General features: G+C 39.0%; 1 protein-coding gene across 9 annotated transcripts in view; it reads right to left on the minus strand.

Moving 5' to 3' along the window:
• COL24A1 (collagen type XXIV alpha 1 chain) overlaps window positions 1–26,056 on the minus strand; it is a 140,587-nt gene that overhangs the window by 79,828 nt on the left and 34,703 nt on the right. For all 9 annotated transcript variants that reach the window (XM_065675219.1, XM_065675220.1, XM_065675221.1 and 6 more), the window contains 12 exons: window positions 24,629–24,673; window positions 22,323–22,376; window positions 21,076–21,120; window positions 18,837–18,890; window positions 17,721–17,765; window positions 13,220–13,273; window positions 10,635–10,679; window positions 5,682–5,735; window positions 5,546–5,590; window positions 5,108–5,161; window positions 1,894–1,947; window positions 754–807 (listed from right to left, as the gene is read on the minus strand). In XM_065675219.1, the coding sequence (XP_065531291.1) occupies window positions 754–807; window positions 1,894–1,947; window positions 5,108–5,161; window positions 5,546–5,590; window positions 5,682–5,735; window positions 10,635–10,679; window positions 13,220–13,273; window positions 17,721–17,765; window positions 18,837–18,890; window positions 21,076–21,120; window positions 22,323–22,376; window positions 24,629–24,673 (603 nt within the window). The remainder of the gene's footprint in view (window positions 1–753; window positions 808–1,893; window positions 1,948–5,107; window positions 5,162–5,545; window positions 5,591–5,681; window positions 5,736–10,634; window positions 10,680–13,219; window positions 13,274–17,720; window positions 17,766–18,836; window positions 18,891–21,075; window positions 21,121–22,322; window positions 22,377–24,628; window positions 24,674–26,056) is intronic.

The following is a 26,056-nucleotide window of genomic DNA, read 5'->3' on the forward strand; positions in this document are numbered from 1 at the left end:
ACAAGAAAAACAAACGACAACAAACCAAAATCAAGCGCCTCCCCCGCCATCCTTTGAAAGAGGCTGATTAAAAAGACAAATCTGCATTTTTTGCTTTCATCTCTCCAGCAAATACATGCATGTCTGCGTGTGCATATGTCTTTCCCGTATAGTCCACAGCATTTTTTCTAACAGCCCATAGTATTAATGCCAAAAAGCACCGAAACTGAACAATGTAGAGACTGAGTTTCTGTGCAGACTTCCATAGTACCATACAGTTCTTAGGACACTGCACTGCTAGATTCGAGTACTTGGCAGTGCTTCCTATGTAATTAGTGTTTATTCTTTGCATTTTTTGCAAATACAGTTATTTTCTAAGAGATAAATATATGACCAGGCTTGGAAAATCCCATTTGTAAACATGCTGTAGAATTCATGAATGGAAATGTGCCTGAGAAATCACATGAGCCTCATTCAAGGTGTAATCGACAATCCACAACACCTTTATTCAAAAGACAGAAACTCCTAATCATATAGGCAAATGAGGAACTACTTTCTAATCAAAGAACCTGTATATTAATATTTTACATTAAAAATTATGAGCTAGAATCTTTTGTACTTTATGGAGGAAAATTCATCGGTTATGACTGAATAAAAAGTATTTTCTAATTTAACTAAGATAACAATCTTTTGTAAAGAAAACCCATTTACCTCTGACTTTTGTAATTTAGAACTAAATGACATTTAATTTACCTCTATTTAGCAGTTTCTTACCTCAGGTCCTGGAGGACCCAATGGCCCCTGGGATCCAGGATCTCCAATTTTCCCCTTGAAAAAATCCAAACAGTTGGAATTTTGGTGATAATTATTTTTTTAACAGCAGATTGTTACGAAAATTTAAAAAACATCTATCAGAAAAAAAGCCAGCAAGTGTTGAGATGACTTTTCCACTTCATAGGAAGTCACTTCACTTTAGAAAAATAAATTGGGAACTTTGGGATGGTCCAACCAGTCATATAAAACTGCCTTTAAATATACAGCTGTTTTCAGAATAAAATTACATATTATTTAGAAGTCCAGAAAGTAACTGTTACAGGTATCGGTTTACATACCCACCTATATGGTTCAAGTATCCAATCATGGCCAAAGAGAAGGCAGTTTTGGGATTAAGAATAGCAAAATTAGAACCTATCCAGGTTATACTGACTCCATTATATATAAATACTGACAAGCTGAAAAACTGACCAAAATAATTCTCTAAATTATCTGCTTTTCCAGTTTGCTGCTGCCATAACTGAGGGTTCCTTGAGCAAAATTAAAGCCTGACCTGGCAAATATGTGTAAAATTTTAAATGTAAATGATTTTATTGTAAATGCATTCTGCAAAGTTAAACATTATATTACTTGCAAGACTGAGTTCTCATCTTAATTTAACACAGGTCAAGAAGTTGGGTACATTCAGTTTGTGCTTAAAATCCACAACTGTTCAAGAAAAGGCTAATCCACATGCTTATCTTTAAATGAAAATGCTTATTTAAAGACAAAAAGCCTGAGTTTTTCCGCCTAAGCCTAAGCAAAACTGTGTTTTTTTGCAGGATTAGTGTTGGTATTATAAATTCTCTGGGACAAAAAGTATTTTTTTAATTGAGTTTAAGTGTCTATGACATTCATGAAGTCTTAGTAGGTTTATCAGATAGTGGCTTGACTGTGCATAAGAAAATTGAGACTGGAGTGATTAATTCCTTAACAGCATTAAGCATTGGCTGCTTCTAATTATACATCAAAAAGAGGCAGATAGCAGTGGCAGCTTCTAGAGGGATTACATGCAGTGTGGGCTTAAGATACAAAGAAGTATCAAATATAACAACAACATGTAGTGATATATTGAGAACAAAAATTGATGTGCAAACTTACTGGGGGTCCTGCCTTTCCTCTGATCCCTGGGAGTCCTGGTAAACCAAGAGCACCCTGAAAATAGAAAGCTATTAAAGACACATGAAAATGTATTGCTACGTTATCTTGGAAACAAAAGATTGCTACACCTTGCCACCTGAAACAGACTTTGAAATAATTCTGTGGGATAAAAAAATGCTTTCTAACATTCAACTCCCATCAAAAGAGTTCTCACAGGATGTGCTATTTCAGCGACTTCTGATGCACTAGCCAAAGATGAAAAAAGATATTTATACGAGTTTCATGACATGAAGGAGCATGCCAGACCACATGCTGCTGCTAACCACAGCTGGTCCAGGTGAGCTGCAGAAGGGAAAAATATCTTTTACAGAATCACAGAATCCCAAGGGTTGGAAGGGACCTAAAAAGATCATCTAGTCCAACCCCCCTGCAAGAGCAGGGTAACCTACAGTACATCACACAGGAACTTGTCCAGGCGGGCCTTGAATATCTCCAGTGTAGGAGACTCCACAACCCCCCTGGGCAACCTGTTCCAGTGCTCTGTCACTCTTACAGTAAAGAAGTTCTTCCTGATGTTAACGTGGAACTTCCTATGCTCCAGTTTACACCCATTGCCCCTTGTCCTATCACTGGATATCACTGAAAAAAGCCTAGCTCCATCATCCTGACACCTACCCTTCACATATTTGTAAACATTGATGAGGTCACCCCTCAGTCTCCTCTTTTGCAAGCTAAAGAGACCCAGCTCCCTCAGCCTCTCCTCATAAGGGAGATGTTCCACTCCCTTAATCATCTTTGTGGCTCTGCGCTGGACTCCTTCAAGCAATTCCCTGTCCTTCTTGAACAGAGGGGCCCAGAACTGGACGCAATATTCCAGATGCGGCCTCACCAAGGCTGAGTAGAGGGGGAGGAGAACCTCTCTTGACCTACTAACCACTCCCTTTCTAATGCACCCTAAGATGCCATTTGCCTTCTTGGCCACAAGAGCACATTGCTGGCTCATGGTCATCCTCCTATCCACCAGGACCCCCAGGTCCCTTTCCCCTTCGCTACTTTCCAGCAGGTCAACCCCCAACCTGTACTGGTACATGGGGTTGTTCTTCCCCAGATGCAAGACTCTACACTTGCCCTTGTTAAATTTCATCAAGTTTCTCCCCGCCCAACTCTCCAGCCTGTCCAGGTCTCGCTGAATGGCAGCACAGTCCTCTGGTGTGTCAGCCACTCCTCCCAGTTTTGTGTCATCAGCAAACTTGCTGAGGGTGCACTCAGTTCCCTCATCCAGGTCATTGATGAAAATATTAAACAGCACCGGTCCCAGCACCGACCCCTGAGGAACTCCACTAGTCACAGACCTCCAGCTAGATTCTGCGCCATTGACCACAACTCTCTGCCTTCTTCCTTTCAACCAGTTCTCGATCCACCTCACTACTTGATCGTCAAGCCCACACTTCCTTAGCTTATCTATGAGGATGCTGTGGGAGACAGTATCAAATGCCTTACTGAAATCAAGAAAAACTACATCTACCGCTCTACCATCATCCCTCCACCTAGTCACTTCCTCATAGAAGGCCATAAGGTTGGTCACACATGACTTCCCCCTCATAAAACCATGTTGGCTGTTCTTAATGACCCCCTCATCCTTGATATGCCTAGTGATGGAGTCAAGAATAAGTTGTTCCATCATCTTTCCAGGGATGGAGGTAAGGCTGACCAGTCTATAATTACCCGGGTCCTCCTTCTTGCCCTTCTTTTAGATTGGTGTGACCTTTGCCATCCGCCAATCCTCAGGCACCTCGCCCATTTCCCACGACTTACCAAAGATGATGGAAAGTGGCCTAGCAATGACCTCCGCCAGCTCCCTCAGCACCCGTGGGTGCATTCCATCCGGACCCATCGATTTACAGATGTCCAGTTTGCATAGCTGATCCCTAACCCAATCCTCATCTACCAAAGCAAACTCCTCCTTTGTCCTGACTCCTTCTGGGGCTATAGAAATCCGGGGCCCTCGGGGAGAGTCTGCAGGAGTAAAGACAGAGGCAAAGAAGGCATTCAGCACCTCTGCCTTCTTTATATCCTCTGTCTCCAGGGTACCCACTTCGTTCAGCAGTGGGCCTATATTGCCTCCTGTTTTAGTTTTATTTGCTATGTATTTGAAGAAGCCCTTTCTATTGTCTTTAACCCGACTAGCAAGATTGAGTTCCAAGGAGGCCTTAGCTGTCCTAATTGCCTCCCTACATCCTCTAACAACTGTCCTATATTCCTCCCAAGCAGCCAGCCCCTCCTTCCATAATCCATAGATTCTCCTTTTCCACTTGAGTTTGCCCAGCAGCTCCTTGTTTAACCACGCCGGTCTCCTAGATCCCTTACTTGACTTCCTACTCATTGGGACGCTCCGATCCTGAGCTTGGAAGAAGCGGTCCTTGAATGCTAACCAACTATCTTGAGCCCCTTTACCGCCTAGTACACTTTCCCATGAGACTTCCCTTAGCAGTTGACTGAAGAGGCCAAAGTTGGCCCTTCGGAAATCCAGAACTGTGGCTTTGCTAGGTATTCTATTCCTCCCACACAGGATCCTAAACTCCACCATCTCATGGTCACTGCAGCCAAGGCTGCCATTGACCGTCACCACTTCGACCAAACCCTCCATGTTGGCGAGTACTAAATCTAGCAGCGCTGCTCCCCTAGTTGGTACGTCCACCATTTGCATTAAGAAATTATCATCAATGCACTCGAGGAACCTCCTAGACTGTGAATGACTGGCTGTGTGAGTCTTCCAGCAAATATCGGGGTAATTAAAGTCCCCCACGACGACTAAGGCATGTAGTCGCGAGGCTACTTCCAGTTGCCTGTAGAAAGCCTCATCAACTCCTTCGTCCTGATCAGGAGGTCTGTAATAGACCCCCACAACTGTATCACCCGTGCCAGTCAGGTTACAGATCATACGGTAATTCTTTTCTTGTTTGATGCATCTCTGAGCACAGAGATAAGCTGCCAGAATTCTGCCCATGCCCTTTACTTGTCTTTGTTCACTGCTTTCCATAGCTAACTTTTAATTAGCACATTTCTTAAGAGATATTAATTCGGTGGTATCCAGTAACTTTTACTACTGCATTCTGCTTTTATGCAACTCACCTGTTGCATTTTAAGAGACTCAGAAGCCTGACAAAGTTGCTGAGATTGGACAATTTTATAAAACAATGCAATTATCAATTACCTTGTCTCCTGGGTACCCCTGGTCTCCTGGCTCTCCTGCAAGGCCACGTTCACCCTAAACAACATATTATTTTATACATACACATGTATGTGGCTTAAAATTTAGTAGTTATCAGAACTAGAGAATGAGAAAGACTAATTCAATGTTTAGTATTTAAAAGTAATGCATATCTTTTGATAAAAATGCAAGATGTTCCATTGAACCCTACAGGCACAGCACTGGGTATTGTTATGCCCAGTAGTAAGTGCTCTGTCCAGAAGTAAGTCTGTCTAAAGTACCAGATCATGAGACTGAAGCAGTTTCAGAAAAAAAAAAAATTAGATGAGAAATCTAAATGAAAAGGGAAGACTTTGTCAAATACATTATTTTGCTCAAGATTCAATGAAAGTAGTCTGAAAGAATTATACTTCGCTAGGATAATGGAAATATTTAAATCACCTTATCACCTTTCATTCCAGGCTGTCCCACACTCCCTGGGAGACCCTATTAAAAGGAAGAAAACAAAAATCCAATGCTTGTCTATAATTTAGAAAGCAGAATAGCCACCAGGCTGTGCGATTGTTTAACACCATACCATGGGCCCTGGAATTCCTGATGGTCCGCTCGGTCCTGCTGGCCCAGTGCCTCCCTATGAGACAACAAGAAAGGTGACTGCATTAAACATTTGATGAAATGGAGTAACTTAAAGACTGGTAACAAAATGTGACATTTTCTGCACCTCAGACAGAAAACAAAATCATGTTCAGGCTAATTTCTTCGGGAAAAAAAAGTATCTAGATTATAAGCCCTCCACCTTTACAGTTCCCAAGCAGATCAGCAGAAAGACAAGAAACCAAACTTCCCTCTTTTCCTGTAGATTATGTGTTCAAGAGAAAATAGCAGTGCATTAGGCAATTCAGAATAAGGAAGCTTTCTTTTGTACTGCAGCTGCACATTCAGTAGCTATTCCCTCTGTCCTCAGGGTTACATGATATCACTACTCTGGAAGCATCAGATTATTTGGCTGAGAAGAATTATTCTACCATGAGTAGTGCCATAAACAGTGACTTTTACCAGGATTTCTCAGTGACTTCTACAAGTTAAAAAAAAAATATCAAGTGTGCAACCTAAGTTCTAATAGGCACACTAAATTTTTCTGCTCTCATGTGTCTTCAAAGCCTTTCTCACATTGCTCCTTTCTGGAATTTATATGGACAGAATTGAAAAAGAAACATGAACCAGAAATTGAGAAAATTACGAATCTTATAAGAACACAGCAACAGCAATAATGTTAATGGAAGATCATAGAATGGTTAGGGTTGGAAAGGACCTTAAGATCATAGAGTTCCAACCCCCTGCCACGGGCAGGGATGCCTCACACTAGACCATGTCGCCCAAAGATGATGAGCTAAGCATAAAAATTTATTTAGCAATAGTTAAAACTACATTACAGAGAGAGAAATCTATCTACTGTCTGCCTATTTACCTCAGGGAAAAAAAAAAAAAACAAAAACAGAAAAAAAAAAAAACAGTGTTATACCTCTATGGCTATGCAAGCATTTAGCAGCAAATATGAATACAGAAACATTTTGCTTGCTGAGAGCAAAAAGATGAGATGGAGACCTACTGATTTCCAGTTCAGCACACATTCCTTATTCTCTATAGGCTCTTTCAGCATGGTTAGCAAAAATATTCTTCTGCAGCCATCATAAGCATCACTTCAGCATCACTGAAGAAAGCGAAAGACTGATGACTTAGTGTCTCAATGGTGCTTGGTAAAGCTCCCGAGAAACTTGCAATTCTAAATTGCTTTAGCTTCTCATGACTGCTTAAATTATATATTCTGTCACTTTAGCTGATGCCAAGATAAATTGTTTACATTGCTGTCTCTTAATTGTGCTATATATTCTAGTTCTTAGCATTTCTACATTAATGATACTGTATGTTGAAATGCATACTTATGGTAAAATTAGCATTGACTGAAAAATCACAGAGGGATGCTCAGCTGGAAAATACAGCTTACAAAAGCAGTGGGAAAAAGTACCAAAACTGCTTTACAAAATTCAGGTTGATGAAACTGCTGTCACAGTCTCTAGGGATATCAGCTACCAAATTAACCGCAAAGAACTGGAACTACACAAAAATAAAACTGAAAAATCATCTCACTGATAAGAAAAGGGTTGAATTAATAGATCTGACAGATTTTTAAATCGTCCTGCCTACAACAGCACATGCTTCTCAGGCTGGTTAAAACTTGCTGGCAGATAGAAAAGTAAAACTTATTTCAGCTACATAAAACATACCTTTTCCACCATTTCTATGTGACAGGTGAAACTAAAACCAAATTGTTTTTACCTGTCAAAACTGTAAGATACCAGAAAAGGAAAACCAATGCTTCCTAGAAATAGGTGGTTTGTTCTGGGTTTTTTTTTAATTAAAAAAAAAAAAAAAAAAAAAAAAAAACAAAAAAAACCCAAAACCAAAAAGCTAGCTCTGGTAACTGTAGTCATAAATTTTCCGGAAGTTTTCATATTATTAAAACTCACAGCCTCTCAAGTCTTGAGAGATTTACTGCTCACCCAGCCAAACCCCTGAACTTGGCAGCAGCTTTCTATATTGCAAAAAGTCATGGAAGAAAGGAATTCTTGGCCTCAGCTTGCTGATGCTGCTCACTTTGCCATTGTTCTCATGAACAAACACGAAAATATAATTAGCTACTGACACTGCATACAGCTGGGCTGGACAAGGTACTTGAATTAATGCTTTTGGTTTCTGCCAGAGTAATATATTTAATTGCATGTTCAATATTGCATTTTGTAATAGTATACTGTGTTATAATTGACTAAGTATTTTAGAACAAGCATTGAGGCCTCTAGTTCTTTGCTCAGTTTTGGAAGACTGCTAACATCTAATAAAGGCCATGTGAAAACAGAGGTCAGAGTGCACAAACCCATTTGGAGAGCAGAGGTGGTCAAAGAACAGGGCTGCATCACACAAGCTGTACTTGGGGATTCTGGGGTCACCTGAAATACCCCAAAAGTCTTAGTGAAATTCTGCTATAGTTTAAAGAACGCAATAGTTCCCTGTAAAGAAACTCTTGAACATTAGCACAGCTCTTCCAATTATCTTACTGACTGGGAAAGTGGGAACCTGAGTAACTGATATGATGTAATGCAGAGTCACAGAGGAATGTATGATAGTAAATTTTACTGATGATGCCTATACACTGTACTAGTATCCACAGAAGATTCATGAACTAGATACTGAAATCCTCTTTAGCCATGTTCTGACCTTATTTCAAAATCCTAACTAGATTTGGCAACGCTTTGGAACCTCCCAAAGGGTATTCAGGAACATGAGGAAATGTTGCTGGGCCATTTTCCTCAAATGGAAAATGTTACTGTACCAGAAAGGTCTTATCTACCACAGAGAATTAATTGCCCCATATTAGCAACGATAATGTGTCTTGGGTAAATTAAAGAAGATAACTTTAAAACCACCCTAATATATCCATAAAGATATATTAAGCTGTCAGAAGGATGTACAATGATGCTATTTTTATGAGCCACATTTCTACATCATAAGAATTTGTCCATACCTATTTTTGTTCATGCATTTGTCACCCCAAGCACTAAACTATATTAAGACCAGAAGCTCACTTGCAAAATTATTTCTGCGTCCAAATATGTCATTGGTTTTCAGCATATATACATGCACCTCAGCTACAAACACACAAATTTAGGGATCAAAGGAGCTCTCCTCTCCATAAAAGACCCCTATTTCCTTGCAGTCAAATGGAGTGGCAGATGATGTAAAGTTTCCAACAGGTCTGGGGGTCAAACTCCAATTACAACAAAAGGTGTGAATATCAGCACATTCCCTGCCAAAGTCTGCTTCAAATTGTCACACTGTGAAACTAAGGATAGGAAGAATCAGCTTAGTACTTGCATAAAATATCAGTTTCTATGTTTTACTTTTTTGTCACTACTTTGGATCCAAATTATGTAGAGCATGCACATTGGCACATAATCTTTTTTACACAGCTGGAACTGTACAAGAGTCTCACATATAAACAGGAGATGGACTTCACAGGCAAAACAATTACTGATTTCATGTTGGTCAAAATCCAAGTGTGCCATCAAATTTTTCTTTGAAGAAGTAGCGCTCATTATGGTTATATTTGGATATATAGAAGTGGCAAAAGCTTTGGTGACTGAAAACTATTTCTATATTTCACAAGGAATTATTGACATTCAATCTCTCTGTGTTAGTGACTGCAACTCAGCAACATAGCTATTGGAGCTTTGACCGTGCAAGGGCTAAACTGCTAAGTTTTAGTCAAAATAATCAGTAGCAGAATCTTTTTAGAAGCCATAGGAGACTTTTTTTAAAAACCTCAGATACATTTCTACAATTATTAAAGTCATTGAGATGAAATTCCAAAAATGGCCACATATAAAAGAAAAGCAAGCTATACTCCATGGCAAATTCTCAAAAATGCAACATCTACTCTCCTGAGTGGTTCAACTGGCTGACATACCAGCTGACAAGAACACAGTGAGTCATGTTTGCGTGCTGAAGTCTGGAAGCCATAGAGGTTCCTTGACCAAGCTTGTGTGCCTTCACTATAGCAATGCCATAACAATAACAAGCAGCAAGGGACAACTTACAGGAATAATTTTTGTTATGAGTGCATCATTAAAAAGATTACTAATGGAACTCAATTGTTACACTTCAACCATCATGATGACCATCAGTGTAAGCTAACAAACTTACCAAAATGTTTCAGATCTCCAGATATCAAAAACCCCACCACTGGAGACAGTCCTGGCTTTCTTAGTTCAAGTGTAAACATGCTATGTTTTCCCACACGTTATGAACTATGAACACTGCTGGGTAGCAAACCTTGATAGAGCCAACATTAAGAATCAAATCCAGGTCTTCTATCAGTAGTGTTCTATCAGTAAACACATGATTTACTTAAAGTAAGGGAGTAAGAATAGGTGTTGTGATAGTATCAGTCTTTCCCACCTCATGTAGGACTCATTCTTGACACAGAGCTTCTCTAGTGTATTTATACAACTACAGCTTGCGACTACATAATAAGCATCACATTCTAAAAACATCTATAAAAAACTGAATATGATACTGTATACAAGATAACGTAACCCTGTTCAGGAATTGATTCTGCTTAGAATTAAGTAGCCATATACAGGAACGAATAAGGGCTGTGTTAAAATGTCTGAGTACTGCACCTTTTCAAAAAGTAATACTGGCTTTGGGGTTACAAACTGGCAAACTTGGTTACTGCAAATAAAAAACCCTGATGCACCAGATCAGAAATAAGTACACAAATCCAAACCAAGTTTAGAAATACTCCATACCAACAATATGACAGCAGCTTTGTAGAGTGGTTGAAGTTAAAATCATGACTAAACCAGAATCTGTTAAAATCTCCAGATTTTTATATTTGTTTTTAATATTTCACAAACATACAAGACAAATATTCTAATGAAGCACATCAAAGGAAGTAATAAAGCATACTCACTCTTAGTCCTGGAAATCCAGGAGGACCAACACCACCAACAATTCCCTTCAAATAAAAGGAATTTTAGATTATCTGAATTTTAGCATTTAAAACAATTCCCAGGGGTAAGATAAATAAAAGTGATCTACAAGGAAAGTCAGCTGGAATTTTTACATAGAGGTCCTGAAAAATGACAGCTTACCACTGTACAGGGGAACATGCTGATTAAAATCCCTGATTGTGGTAATGAATCTGAAGATATTTGCATCATAAAATCATTCCTGCATTACCAAGGAATATGAGATTTTCTTTTACAGTGACATTTAAAATGGAAAGAAGAAAAAAGGTGGGTTTTTTTTAGGCGGTGGGAATTAAAAAAAACAACAAACAACCAAGCAAAATACCACAAGAATTTATTAAGATTCATTTGAAAGATAAATACGAAACCAGCTCATGTCACAGAAAGACCTTTGCAAGTTAAAGGCTGCATTCTCTTTATGGAAAAGTATTTCTTGATACAAACTACAGTATTTGTACTTTTTGTAGAAGTAACAAATTCAACAGTACTCTACTACTGCCTCTGCTGCACCCAAGTTTAACACACGTAAACCAGTCTGGAAAACAGTTGCCAAGTCTATTTGCCCAGTGTGAAAGGGCTACTGTAGGCCTCCAGGTCAGGATGTTTTGCCCAGGCTGTCTCAAAACCTGGGACCTAATACTCAATGGATATGATACAGAGGGTTCACTGCAGCACATCAGCACCCATAGTGAAGGGAATTTTAAGGCAAATAAATCTGAGCCCATTCTGAAGCTGTTCAACAGGAAGGGAACGGCTACTGAGCATGGCACGGAGGACACCTCTGTACTCTCCTCCCTCTGGTGACTAAGCAGCTTCTCCAACCTGCTTCAAACTAACCACAGGTGAAAGTTGAATGCTCTATCAACATCTTCCAAGGCAGACTGACATCCTCAGAGAACCAAGAGGGTGTTGTGGAAATGAAGGATGGCATTGCTCAGTTAAGCAGAAGAAATTAGGTATTAAGACAAATGTCATTAGTGTCAAGTCAGCACGCAGGAAGAAACATCTTCCCTTCGAGTTCCTGCCATCCCAGGCAGCCCCTGTTCTCCACTGCCACCTCAGGAACAGGCTCTGTAAATATCCCATTAGCACTGCAGCCCCCTGCAGCTGCAGCTCTGGCTCCTTGCCTGAACAAGCCTTGCAGGATGAGTTCTGGGGGAGGCAGGAGAAGGGTTGCTACCTGTCAGAGAAGGCAGTAAGATCAGCAGCTGTCTTGGCAGATTAGAAGGAACTTGTTTGCAAGTGCTTGTGTTAAAACAGGATTCTATGTGAAGCGCAAGTCTGTAATTTCAGGTCGAGGCTTTTTGAGCTTGTTTCTATTAAAGTACTGGTTTTCTGCGGATCTTGTGGAAAGACAACGTCTGCTTTATCAGGAACGGAGGGAGACTTGGGAGTACCAGGAGGGGAAGGAAGAACCAGTCTTTTTATGTCATTTGCAAAGCAGTTGGTGACACTCACAATGCCTCAGAGGGCTTTCAAGATGAAAAACACCATACTGACATCACCTGAGAGTCCCATAAGGGGAACTTCGCCTCAGGGACCAAAAAAGCAAAGTAGTTATATTCCTATGTTCCAAAATGCTTACACCAAATGTAGATAACCAACCAGCAAAACTGATGTAAGCTCTTCTAAAGTAAAATGGGTGACAGGAAAGAGCAGGCCTTCAGAAACAAGACCATCTCTGCCTATTTGCTGCCTCTGGTCTGTATCAGAACATCCTTTAAACAAAAACTGATAGCAGTTTCCAAAGAAGCATCCAACAACAAAAGCAGATGCAAATCAGCCGCTCTTTTGCCCAGCACTTACTGCTGTTCCCTTATCTGCCCTGAAGCCCTTTCACTGATTTCTCATATAAAAGGAAACCTGAGTGTGGAGTCCGTAGCTAAAGTCCCTACAAATACAGCAAGGCAGCAAAGCTCCTTTGAGGGCAGCCAGTGAACTGACGTGACTCTGCCACAGTTTGAATACCATACCACGAGAGCACTTTAGCCTGCACATGCTGCCAAGGACAAAGTTGTTATCATACTGATTATAGTGCACTAAGTGACATACTAGTGTAATTGTATTCAGTAACAGTTCGAAGGACAAAATCAACTATCAAATGCACAAGCAACAAGTGTATGAAAGCTAGGTTTTTGGCGTGCACACGGATTCCCATTCTGTTAAGGTGATCTTAGAATAATGGTTTGAATAGACAAGGCAAAGGTATAGCCCATGCAAGATTTTTTGAAGACAAAACATTCATCAGTAATGCAATGAGCATAGCAAGACATCCAGTTCTCAAGGTAGTTAGCACATGCAGCAGTGGAAACTGTGTTCTCTGTGTTCTCTCAGCAACTTTCTGGTCCTTTTCTCTCTTTTTTATACCATTACTTACTTCAGTTCTATCCTAGCAATTTCCATGGAAAAGAAACAGTCCAAAATTTTTCTGTGGACTTCAAGACACTACTTTGAGGCAAAAGTTGCCTTTCCATTTGAGAGTGTTACAAATTTTACCATGCTAATCAACACACAATGTGATACTTACAGGATTCCCATCGAGACCAGGGGGGCCTCTATTTCCAAAGTCACCTGGAAAACCCTAAAGCAGAAGAGAGAAAGCTTGTTCGTTATTATCCAAGACATGCAGGGTGGTTTGAACACGAATTCCTATAGGTATTAGAAAGCAGGACATCAGCAAGTGGATTCAGAGTGTGAGACTGAGGAAAGTGAGCAGCAGCTGCACAGTTCAGATGAACAGTGGTGTTTGTCTCATAAAATCATAACCAAAAAAAGATAACTATACATAATGTAAGCATAAGACAAAATCAGATGACTGAAGTGCTTTAGGAGCAATATTGAACAAGTATTACTTGAATTGTTTGCTTAGAGTCTCTTTTTCTATTCAGTATTTTTACTTCCATTTTTTCTGTTACCCACAGCATTCACTAAAACATGTCTTTTGTGCTCTCCTTACTCTTCCCCAAATATTAATGGTTGCAGTCTCAGTGTAACACATGTTCATTAGAAATCAACTTTTTCATCCTTTTCAAACAACACTGTCCCTAGCAACGTGAATATTTGCCTTACTCTGCACCCAGAGACTTAAACAATCACTTTACTGGCTCCAACTTTTCTTGCTTCCTCTCAGGTTTGTTTTTCTTCTTATAGAATCATAGAATAGTTAGGGTTGGAAAGGACCTCAAGATCATCTAGTTCCAACCCCCCTGCCATAGGCAGGGACACCTCACACTAAACCATCCCACACAAGGCTTCATCCAACCTGGCCTTGAACACTGCCAGGGATGGAGCACTCACAACCTCCCTGAGCAACCCATTCCAGTGTCTCACCACCCTAACAGGAAAGAATTTCCTCCTTATATCCAGTCTAAACTTCCCCTGTTTAAGTTTTAACCCGTTACCCCTTGTCCTGTCACTACAGTCCCTGACGAAGAGTCCCTCCCCAGCATCCCTATAGGCCCCCTTCAGATACTGGAAAGCTGCTATTAGGTCTCCACACAGCCTTCTCTTCTCCAGGCTGAACAGCCCCAACTTCCTCAGCCTATCTTCATACGGGAGGTGCTCCAGTCCCCTGATCATCCTCATGGCCCTCCTCTGGACTTGTTCCAGCAGTTCCATGTCCTTTTTATGTTGAGGACACCAGAACTGCACACAATACTCCAGATGAGGTCTCACAAGAGCAGAGTAGAGGGGCAGGATCACCTCTTTCTTTCTGATGCTGTCCATTGCCAAGGCACAAGTTGCTTGGGAAAAGTGATTTAGGTTTTGCAGATTTTTTGTTTGGTTTTTAGAAAAAACAAATAAATAAAATAATTTAAAACTAATTTTTATTGTTTAAGATTTAATCAGTGTACTATTGCCAGGCAGATCTCACTATTTCCCTAGAAGAAACACATGAAGCTAATACCAAACTCATGCAATATGTTGGAACAACTTTATAGGCTCTTAGTTGCCATCACCATGCATGATACTGTGGATTAATCTGAGACATGCTTAACACTCCCTGTACCACCTGTTGGGTTGCTTTTGACTGGAGTTTTTTTCCTGTATTGTCCTGCAAATACAGGAAAGCAAAAGACAGGAAGGTCTCTCACCACAATTCAATTTTTATTCAGGATTTGACCATGGAACTCACAAAGAGGAATCTATAGCCATAATTATAAGATATGACAGTACAGGTATTTATATTGTTATTGCCTTATTTAGAAAGTAGAGGTTCATAGGTTAATGTTAATAAAGTAGATTTAATTGGTTCTCAATCTGTGCACGACTGGTCAAATTTCCGCACAACTCTGAAAAAGTATTGTAAAATTTCACACTTGCAGAACGTATATTTGACAGGGCCTATTTTGTTTAAAGCTACCAGCTGATAAAGATGTAGGCAAAGATTGATTTGCTACTCTTTCTTTAACAGCACAGTATTTTGGTTGTACTGCCTACCATTGGTAGATATTGAAAGAGACAGAATAGCTGTAGCATGCAGGAAGATCTTAAAAAACAAACCAAACCAAACCCACAAAGACAACACACAAATGAGGCATCAAAAGTGAGATGGAGAATGTAACGGGACAGCTTTACCAGGCACCAAATTATATAAGCAGTTCATGTAACAGTTCAGTGCATATAAGTGCAGGAGCCCAGCATAGCATGAGTTACGAAAGGGACAGATTACCCACAGTCATCATAATCCCACTCTCCACAGCATGTTCTAACTAATGCTGACAAAACTTCTTAGTAGAAAAATTTAAGGAAAATGCAACATAGGAGAATAGTTGGAAAAGTCCAAAATTTGAAGTAATACTATTTTTGTGCAACAGGTATTTTATTACATCAACATTATCATTTAACATTACTATAAAACATGCAAAGGATGACTATTCATAATTGTAATACAAAAGAGAATCTGTTTTTACAGTTAAAACGGACTTGATTAATACATTTTAGGTATAATTTACAAGGTCTGTTCTGCCACATTGACCACTGGTTGTAGCTAACCCCACACAGAAGAAAACAATATGTAAAAACATTTTCCCAAATGTGGTCAAACTACATATGTAAAAGCATGATGCATCATACTAACAGGACAGACAAGGCATTAAAAATACTTCAGAACTAGCTAAATTTTGTACTATAAGCATACAATGGAAAGAAATTGAATACATATGCGTTTCTATGATATATTTTCTTTGAAGCATATTGATTGCAAACCTAATCTAAAATTCAAACAAACCCTCACTCTGTAATCTTCACGATAAAGACTTTGGCAATTGAATATTTTGTTCCATTTCATATATGCCAGAGATGTTACAAATATGAGTAACTACTCAATAAGCCTGCATTTTGAATTGTAAGTGTACAGTTCCTTGTATGATCCACTTATACATCAATGCTACTTTCCAAAAATGAGCTCATATTTGGGATCTGTTTTATTTCAAAAGGATCTCTGCCAGTCAGGTTATTTTCCCCCGTAAGTATTATTATTGACAGAAGTTTTGTCCAAAGAAATAAGTTGTATCCTAGAACACACAGTGAGGAGCCTGACTGCAGGCAATATGCAATTCTCATTCCAAATTTCCATTAGGGACAGTGCTGGGCCTCAACACACCAGTGCTGTTAACTCTCAGGCATTGTGTCAAAAGATGTTGCCATCACAGCTGTCATTGTTAGAGGTTAAAATAACACACGTTCTCTAAGCTTTCAATCCAAACAAAGTACTTCAAGTCAGGTTCCCATGCAATTGCTCCCCTGGTTTTGCTCCTATATTAGTAGCCTTTAGTCAAATGAGTACTTTCTAGATCATAGAAAAGATCTGGGATTGAGGAAATAACACTGTGCGGGAACCAGGACTGACTGAAGGTAACCATGGGCATTGTGCAGAGGTGCTTTTGGTGCTCTGTCACCTGTGTGAAACCTCTCCGAATTGATTTAGATAAATAAAAGTCCTTATTAGAGCACAGCCTGGCACTGAAAGAAGTTGTGCTGTGATTGTAAATGAAAAATAACTGCTTACCACTGCATGCACAGCACCAGCTGTTACAGATTGAAACAAACTACTACACTGGGAATCAGAAGCCTCAGCGAAACCTTTTGATTCAGACTGTAAGTAAGTTACAATATGGTCAACAAGCACAGAAGTACTCTGCTCTGCTAGCTGAATAATTAAAAAACATCCTCTGATTTTATAGCATTTATAGCAGCTTCAGAAAGAGGAGTCTAGCAACATGATGACACTTTGCTTGCCTTTTGTTATATCAGAAGGAACTCTCTCAAAGGTTAGCGCCTTTTTTTGACTGGTTTTAGAATTCTGCAACTTTCATAGCATACATAAGGGTCAAATGATGGTAGCCACGCTATTACTGCTAAATAAGCTTGTTCAGCATTCTAGATAAAAATCATCCGAACTTCTCAGTGCAAGCGAGTGCACAACTGCAGATTGCTATTGCCATTTCCAATCTCAAACCGCAAGCAAGTTAAAATTGGAAACTCCTGGATAGCTTCAAAGACTTAAAATAATAAGGCTGCAGCAGAAAACAAGCACTTTGCATTGAAGATATACCACAGGAAATACGTAAACCTTGATAACGTATATTTGGCAGATTTGTGTTTATTCTCAGCTGTAGAAATATATGTTGAGGACAACTTTAATTTACCATTGTCCAGAAATACCAGACATCAGAAGCAGCTGATTTGCATTCAAACCAACACCAAAATCAGACTTATAAAACTTGCATCGTGTCTGCATCTTGCGCTAACACTAATTATAGAAAATATATTTATGTGTTTCTGTCATCTTTTAACCCTCAGGTAACTGGTATCAATAAGTAGCCACAAGGCTCATTGTATTAAGTCTTCCTCACTTCAGAACAGCTAGTAGTTGTAATCTGCACAGAATTTTCAGTACTGCAAAGTACTAAATGAAACCAATGAAGAGTCACCTATGAAAAAAGTAAAACTTTTCAGCTGATTAAGTTAGAGTGAATTACAGGTGCATTGGCAGCAGAAACTTTAACAAGCATCAAAAACTGTACCTGTCTCCCTTTAGGACCTCTTTTCCCACGAAAGCCTGGGGTGCCCTGAGAAAAAAGTAACCCATCGTAAGTAGATTTTATTTTCTTCAATAGCTTTAATTCAAGTAATGAACCTCCACTTGGTTGGAAAAGACAGTGTGAGAAGAAACACCATAAAAAAAAAAAAAAAAAAAAGGGCAAAAAATCATGGAGACAATGTCCTATAACAGGGAGGCAGAAACACAAACTTCGCTTGTATTCACTGTGGCCACATCAGAACAACTATAAAGAAGGGCCATATCCTGATTCCATCAAATTACACGGCCAGACATCCTTTGCGCCTAAGAAAAACAGGAAAAGACTCAAGCACAAGAGAGTGACAGAGATTAAGATTTCCAGGACTGGGTTTATTACAAACATCATCTGTCAACTGACAAATAATTATTAATGACTGACTGAATGAAATTGCTTCAATGAAAATACTCTTTATGGACCCTTGGTGGTAAAAAAAAAATAGCCTTAATCCTTTCAGCTCTAGATTAAATTAAAATAATAATTTACAGCTGCTGATCCCCATTTAACTTTAGCACAAGTGCATTTAATTAATTAGACTAATTAGATATAACCTATTTATTTAATAGAATCACAGAATGGTTTGGGTTGGAAGGAATCTGAAAGCTCATCCACTTCCAAGATCCTTCCACTGGCAGGGATACCTTCCACTAGACCAGGTTGCTCTAGTCCCATGGACTTATGCACCTCCAGGTTTTTCCCACACCAGGCATTTCTTCATTCTCTCAGTCACTTCCCTCACCTTCTATGACTTGGGAGGTATGGCTGGAACATGCGCTGGTGAAGACTAAGGCAAAAGGAGTCATGGAGTACCTTCTCCATGTCCCAGGTGACCAGGTCTCCCATTTCCTTCCAAAGGGGCCCACATTCTCCCTTTTCTTCCTTTTATCCCCAATTTACCTATAGAAGTTTTTCTTGTTGCCCTAATTTATTCGATATCAGTCTTGCTTTTAGAAAAAGATTCAAATGAATGGTTATACTGTGTAGACTTTTTTCCCCCATTCTGACATACCTTGCATTACCACCCAAACATCAATATTTCATTAATGTTCCAAATAAACCTACCCTTTCTCCTTCAGGTCCTGGATGTCCTGCTACACCTGGAGGTCCAATAAAGCCCTAAAAAAGTGTAACAATAATTCTTGATTACAAGACTGCTTCCCACCAACACTGGTTGTCCTTCAGTATTGGCCAGCTGTGAGTTCAATACCCAGAGATTACATTCAGACTTATTTGAAAGTACCAGTGAAACTCAAATTTGTGACTAGGATTTACTCTCCAAACAACAGAAAAAACAATTGCCTTTTACAAGGGTATAGATTAAATTAATAAAGAAGCACTAAAATAGTGTTCCAATAAGATAAAGTTGCATCAGGGACCTTATTTATTAGAATAAATGAAATCTAAAAAAAACTGCTGAAGTTAATCTTATCCATGAAATACATCAGAAAACATGCTCTCATCTTTAACAACACTGTGATCACTGCTATATGCCAGAGTCCCAGAAAGTTTACCCTGTCACAGGCAAAGTGTTTTTCTTGAAGGTCAGTCACAAAATGCATTTCTCTCCCATCTTCCCCTCAAAGGCAGAAATAGAGTCTCTCATATAATCAGTTGTATGGATACAGAAACATGCTGTTGTCACAGCAGAAATTATAGTACAATTCACAAAAATAATACTAGAGATGAACTCTAAACTACCAGATTCCAACTGAGATTGGAACAGAAATATTATTAGGTACTAAAAAAGAATCCCTTGCTTTCATATCTCTCTCTCTCTCCAGTCCTCCAACTGTAATGATTTGGGGGCTTTGGGTTGCCCTTTTGAGAGTAAGGAAAACAAAGGATCTTTTTTTCCCCCTATTTTCTTGAAACAGCTCATAAGCAGAGTATTGTTTACAGGAATGTTCTAAACTTGAAGCTCTGAAGATACTCTGTATGATGTTGCTATACACCTCCATGGCACAGTAGCCAGCCTCAACGGTGCTGCATTATCATTTTTCATTGGAAGCTGCTTGCAGAATTCATACACAGGACTTAGCCTTAAGACCTGATAGGTGTTCTTCCCTAAACTTACTCTTATGTTGGCCATTTTTAGCTTTGTGTAAACAGAGACGTAGTAACTTTTCAGGAAGCAAGTGGGATCAATGTCTTGGTTGAGGGGAGAACGAGACAAGTGCATTAAGAATCTAAGCAAAAATAAACTGAAGAAATGTAAAAGATACAATCCCTCAGGGTGTGATATCTGTTGGCACTTAATCCTGACAAATCAAGTTTCCCCTTCAATGTAATGAAAACTGACATCAAAAAAACCCACCCCAAAAAACCCAGACATATGTTTAAGAAGCTGCTGCAGGTAAAGGCTTCTAGTAACTACATTAAAGCAAACAAACAAACCAAAACAGGAGAACAGCAAATCTAGCAACACAGTCAGATTATTTTAACAGATATTTGAGAACACGGCACACTGCTCAGCAACTTGCACAGCATGAGCTGAGCACCTGAAAACAAGTAGCAAAAGGCTCCTTCAGATCCTAGGTGCAACCAACAACATGCAGGTTTCTGGAAATCCATGTCTACTGCCTGATGGCGAGATTCAGCCTGAAAAAATACCTATATACACACAAGCACGTGTAGGCATGCACATATGCCTATTAAAAAAAGAAAAAAAGCAAAAATAAAATTCAAAAAAGAAATACAAAATAATCAGACTCCCAGGAAAAAAAGCTTACCTATTTTACCTCCAAGAATAACCAAAAGGAAACCTTGACTCAGCAGAGCATTTAAGAGCGTTCAATCCCTGGGCCATACATGACTACAACAGAACCATTCTAAAATCTCAAGATCACTTTTATGGCTTTTATGTGACAAGACACTTTCCCTTTATCAACTTCTGTGGCTGTTACAGATTGCAAATGCCAGATATGTCTCCCTTCTTGACAGCTTCCATTATGAAAATAATGCTTCAGGCAGGAAATGTCCGCTCCTCTTCACTCCCAGCTCTCACACACGCACATTTAGTACTGCTTTCCTTCTCTTGTCTGCAGGCATTCCAAGTAAGAGGAAGGGCAACAATGGAAGACTGCTCTATGCTGCTCAAGAAGGAAAAAAAAAAAGCCCTGAAATCCTTACAACATGTATTTTAAAAGAAATGCTATGTTTTCTTATTTGTAGGTTCTCTAAAAACATAGTGATCAGTGGGCATACAACTGGCAGAGCTGAATGAAATTCCTCATCCCCCTTCTGATGTACTGTATGGATAAAAATAGACACGCATGCCAAAATTCTTAAAATGCTTACTTACTCTTACACCCTTAGGACCTGGGTTACCTTCTGGTCCAGCTAAGCCCTAATACAAAAAGACATGAGTTGTACTTCATCTTAAACAACTAGATATACTGTATTTAAAAGAACTGTAACAGCATTTGTTAACTATAAATTGGCAATACAGTCTTAAATTTATTTAGGTTGAAGAGGGTGTTACCAAGCAGCCCCCGGGGACCACGTTCAGAAAGGTCTCCCATTAATTCATGGCTGAAACTTAGACAATGACTGAAAATTTCTTTACATTGAAATTATTTCTTCTGGTAGGAAATTTTTTTCCAGACCCAGTGATCTGGCATTTCAGTGACGTAATTCCACAGGATTTTTCATAAGCTTTTATATTTGGACACATTTCCCATTATTTTCAAGCTAATGTCAGAATAGCATATGTAGTCCAAATGCTCTAAGCATTTTATATGATTCAATACAAACATGTTATCGTTACCATATTTAAAATACTGCAATGGAATTTTAAATTCCATTACAAACCTTACCCAATAAAACACTTAATATTGGTCAAATTCACCCTTTAAGCAGACAAAAAACCACAAAGTGAATTGCTGAATTTGGCCCATATATGTGGAAAGCAGTGATTGCTTCTACTTTATGTCTTATTTGTATTACTGGAGTGAGGTATCTGTTAGCTTACATGTAAACTAAAATAAATAAATAAACTCAGTATTTCTATAAGTGCCTTGTATTTATAGAAAGCTGCTTTCTGGTTTTAGTGATTCTCCTTCTCCAATATCTCAGTGGGGCGGGGGGAAAGAAAAAATATCTTTTAATGTTCTGTTTCCCTAAAGGGCTGAACAAATGATTTCAGCAGTGAGGTAAATACACTGATGAACATCAGCAGGAAATACACTACAACAGGTGGTTTCCTATTGCTTCTGGACTTGAAATATGAAAATAAAACACATACAACCACATGAAGTTTATGAAGGAGTGTAAACTTTTCAGACATTCAGTACTTTGGTAATATCATTTATGTATTCCAGAAAGGTACAGTTTTACTGTATCTAAACAATCCAAGTTTAAACGTCATGAGACTCAACATTACCTCGTGGGCACTACCTCTGAAAGCGGTTTTTTTCAAGGATAAATGACAGGATGCAAACAAATATCTTTATATTATTAGTAGTTCTAAAAGAGTTAGATATGGTACTTTTGAAAAGAACAAACAAGACCACCCCCAAAACTGCAAAGACATTAGTATAGTTACTGCACCTGCCTGCCAGGGTAACCAATGATCCCAATGTTGCCAGCCATTCCCGGAATTCCCTGAGGGGAAAAAGAGGTGGGGGGGAAAAAAGTAAAATTAGAAGTTTTGGAGTTTATTTGTTTTGGGTTTTAGGATTTCTCTTTTAGCACCTAGTCATGTGACACAGTTTAAGCTCATTAAAAAAAAAAATTGCTTTTAGAGTAAGCTACACAGCAACACCCTGCAATGAACTCATCATATATACATAACTCCACCAATTTCAGTTACATATCCTTTAAAGAGCATTACAAGAAGAGTAGTCTAAGATTTTGTGAAATACAAGCGTGCACCCCTTATTTCCATAATAAAAACACAGATGCTATTCACAAAGAGTAACTGAGGAGGACTACAGGAGACAGGTTCTTGTAATGAAGTAAATGCACTGGCCTTAGCTGCATTTGAACAAATACATTTCATTAAAGAATCCTTGTGTCCGTCCTTACAAAGCCAAATCTTCTGTTTCTCCCAGAATCAGGTCATTATAGCACTGAATTAGTCACAAATGCACAGAACTTCTCTCCATCTTCTTTCTCCTAATCAAATCCAAATGCAATTTCTGTTGTTTTATTACTTAACATACCTGTTTATTTTTGAGAAAATACACTTTTCTGAAACGTCACCAAATGTCATGAGTCCATTACGGGTCCAGACGTAGGAGGATCCACCCATCACTGCTCAGTTCATTTTATTTTAAACAAGCTAAGTCCATAAATTGGACATTCTCCCAGCCTGACCCTTCCACTCACTGTCCTATGTCAGGGTTAACATAGCAATGGATCAAGATTTCCTCTCCAAGCTGTTCAGAGCAGAGTTATGGTGGAACAGCAATCTCAGGAAGCAAAACTTAGAAGTGCAGATGAAAAAAGGGGCTGCAGTATTTTTTGTTTAAATAAGCTGCCATTGAGATGATTCTGTCACCTGCTTTCAACCAATAGTGATTAATCTTCTGACAGTTCATGGAAGTGAGATTTGTGGTCCCCTATTTTGGCTCAACTGTACCTCTAAATATGGGCATATGAAAAAAAACAAAAAAATACCCCAAGCAGTAGAATCACTGCATTTTCAACTTATCTTTTAACACCTTTCCTTAGTTACCAGCTGTTCAAGGAGTTCCACAATTCACAAATTCAGAGGAATGTCTGTCATCATTGTGCAAGCTTCTAAAACCTACAAAACAGGTAGGTGCTACAGATGCCAAGTAACTGGTCTAACTCATCGCCTTCACCAGCCAGGCCTGAAAATACCACCAGTAAGAGCTAAGTGCAAAATAAAACTTGTATCCAAAGTGTTCTCTTAAAAGTTACATCAGAGTATTTTCTAAGTGATAATAATGAAGGAAACTATTTACAGCATCATTTAAGAATGAACACCGAGATATCAAACAGTTGCACATCATCAGTTTTCACATTCTTGACTATGAATTGCCTTTGAAGGAACTTACATGCTTGATTGTGTGGATACCAAGCAGAACTACTTTTCCATGAAAGCTTCACTTTTTTCCCTCCATGGCAGCAACTGATTAGTTTTCACCTGCAACTTCATATATGGAGACACTCTTCTCATAATGTTAAGAATGCCTTTTTTTTTTTCCACTGGCTATCTCTTTACTCACTGCTATCTCATAGTCACTACAGAAAAATGCCTGTAGGCCTATAATAAAATTACCATTCAGTGAAAATGTGTGTATAAAACTCACTGAAGTCATGGATGATGTTTGTAAGTTTTCACATTCCTTCAGGTGCCTATCATCTGTTATCATCACCATTTCCCTGTCAGTGTCATCCAAAAGGAGAGTCAGGCTTCCATCTACTCTGCCATTAGGACCCTCATTAATGTTAACAAGACACATCAGCAATTGGATGTACTTGAAATTTACATTCAGACTGCTTCTTCAACTGACATATAAGTGAAAAAAAGCACTAAATAACCATTTTGTTTTCTAAATGCTAAGGGATTTTAAATGCATTAAATCAGTTGAGGCTTTGAGAGATTCCAAACTGTGCCTCTAACAAGAATGTTACTTCAACCTCCACCAAGCTAGTGTAGTAGTTGAAGAAAAACAAGCTGGTCTTTTTCCATTTCATTTAGACAATTTTTTACCACACTGGTCTCTAAATAATCTGAATTCTTGCCCAAGAACTATCAAATATTTCCTTAAGCAGCCAGTAATTTAAACTGATTGTTTATACTGAACACTTATTTTGGATTATGCCACCTTCTACCCTCAATTGTTCATCTGCAGAGCATAATGTACTAAACTTTCATCACTTACCTGCTCACCCCGTGGCCCTTGCAGTCCCACATAACCCTTAAGACCCTGCAGGTAGAGAAACAGGTAAGTGATAAATACAGTTAAACACACAAAATGGACATTTTTTTCCTACTCCAAACTCCCATTATAAAGAAAAAGTTATCCTGACTTGTCTGCCTGCAGCATTACTGTGGTTTACATTCAGCAGCTCACATGAAAGCTGAGTTAGAGAAAAGGAGTAAGAAATCTTCAATGCAGTCTAGAAAATTCCTAGATATCAGCATGCTTAAAGACAGCTCCAGACTTGTACTCTTTTAAACAAATAAATACATGGGATGCTGTTGCCAGTTATTGATGAAACTGAAGAACTGGATTTGGTACACTGCATTTCCCCATTTTGAATCCTTGCCATGATGGCCTTTCTGAACAAGGCAGTTTAGAAGGGGTATAAGTAGAGGGTCATCCCAGCCTATATTAGGACACTCTCAAGACAAACAGACCTTCCAGAGCACATGATATCTCTTTTTAAAATTAACATAGAACAAATTCTAGCCCTTATATTACAGAATTTACACCGGTAGGGAGAATAGCCTGTTTCGCATCCCAGACCTCTTCCCTATAGTGCTGGAATCATAAAGCTGTTAAACTTCATTCCCTGTGCATTTCTCAGCTCTTAAATTAAAAATAGAATTAAAAATAGAGCTGGAACCTGCCATCTGCAACAGTACACTTGAAAGAGGAACCTTCTTCTTGGATGTCTTTGCACTAAACATACCCAGACAAGCTGGCCTAAAAGAGAGGCTGTTAGCAGTCGCATGATTGATGCAGAAGCCAAGTATCTGGTCTCCACATCCTTTGCAAGAGGTACTGGGAATATGTAAGTTCCAAAAGCTGCAGCTTGAAACGGAAAGACCAAAACAATCCCTATTCTGGATAGAAATCTATCATAAAATTGGCCTTAAAGACATTGATTGAGTAGCGGGAGTGTCTTGGCTGATGTCAAACATCTGGCTGCCTTGTGGTATGATGATACTCAGTAGTAGAGACTTGAGACCCACTGTAATGAGAAGGAATTCTGCAACTGATTTCAGCAGATCAGGTATCCCAAATTTTTTAATAAGCTTCTGCATGACTATAAGAGTATTTCTGCATGAAATTAATTTTATTATCACATACAAAATTAAAAGATGGAATAATTTTGCTTTCTGATAGATAATTTTAGACAACAGAAGACCATATATGTAAGGCTTCAAAATTTGACCTTTGCTATTACAGGCTATTTGAGGAAACTTGATCCAGAACAGATGTACTCATTAAGAAACCTAAAGGCCTCATTTTCTCAAAACCCAACAAAGCACACGTGTCCTTTCATTTTGCTTATCATGCACAGAGCATTGCCAGTTTGCAAAATTGTAGTGCATTCTGGCTTCAGTCCTTTCCTGTAGCTTG

Source organism: Lathamus discolor, chromosome 3 (genome assembly GCF_037157495.1).
Source record: "Lathamus discolor isolate bLatDis1 chromosome 3, bLatDis1.hap1, whole genome shotgun sequence".
Taxonomy (NCBI): domain Eukaryota; kingdom Metazoa; phylum Chordata; class Aves; order Psittaciformes; family Psittacidae; genus Lathamus; species Lathamus discolor.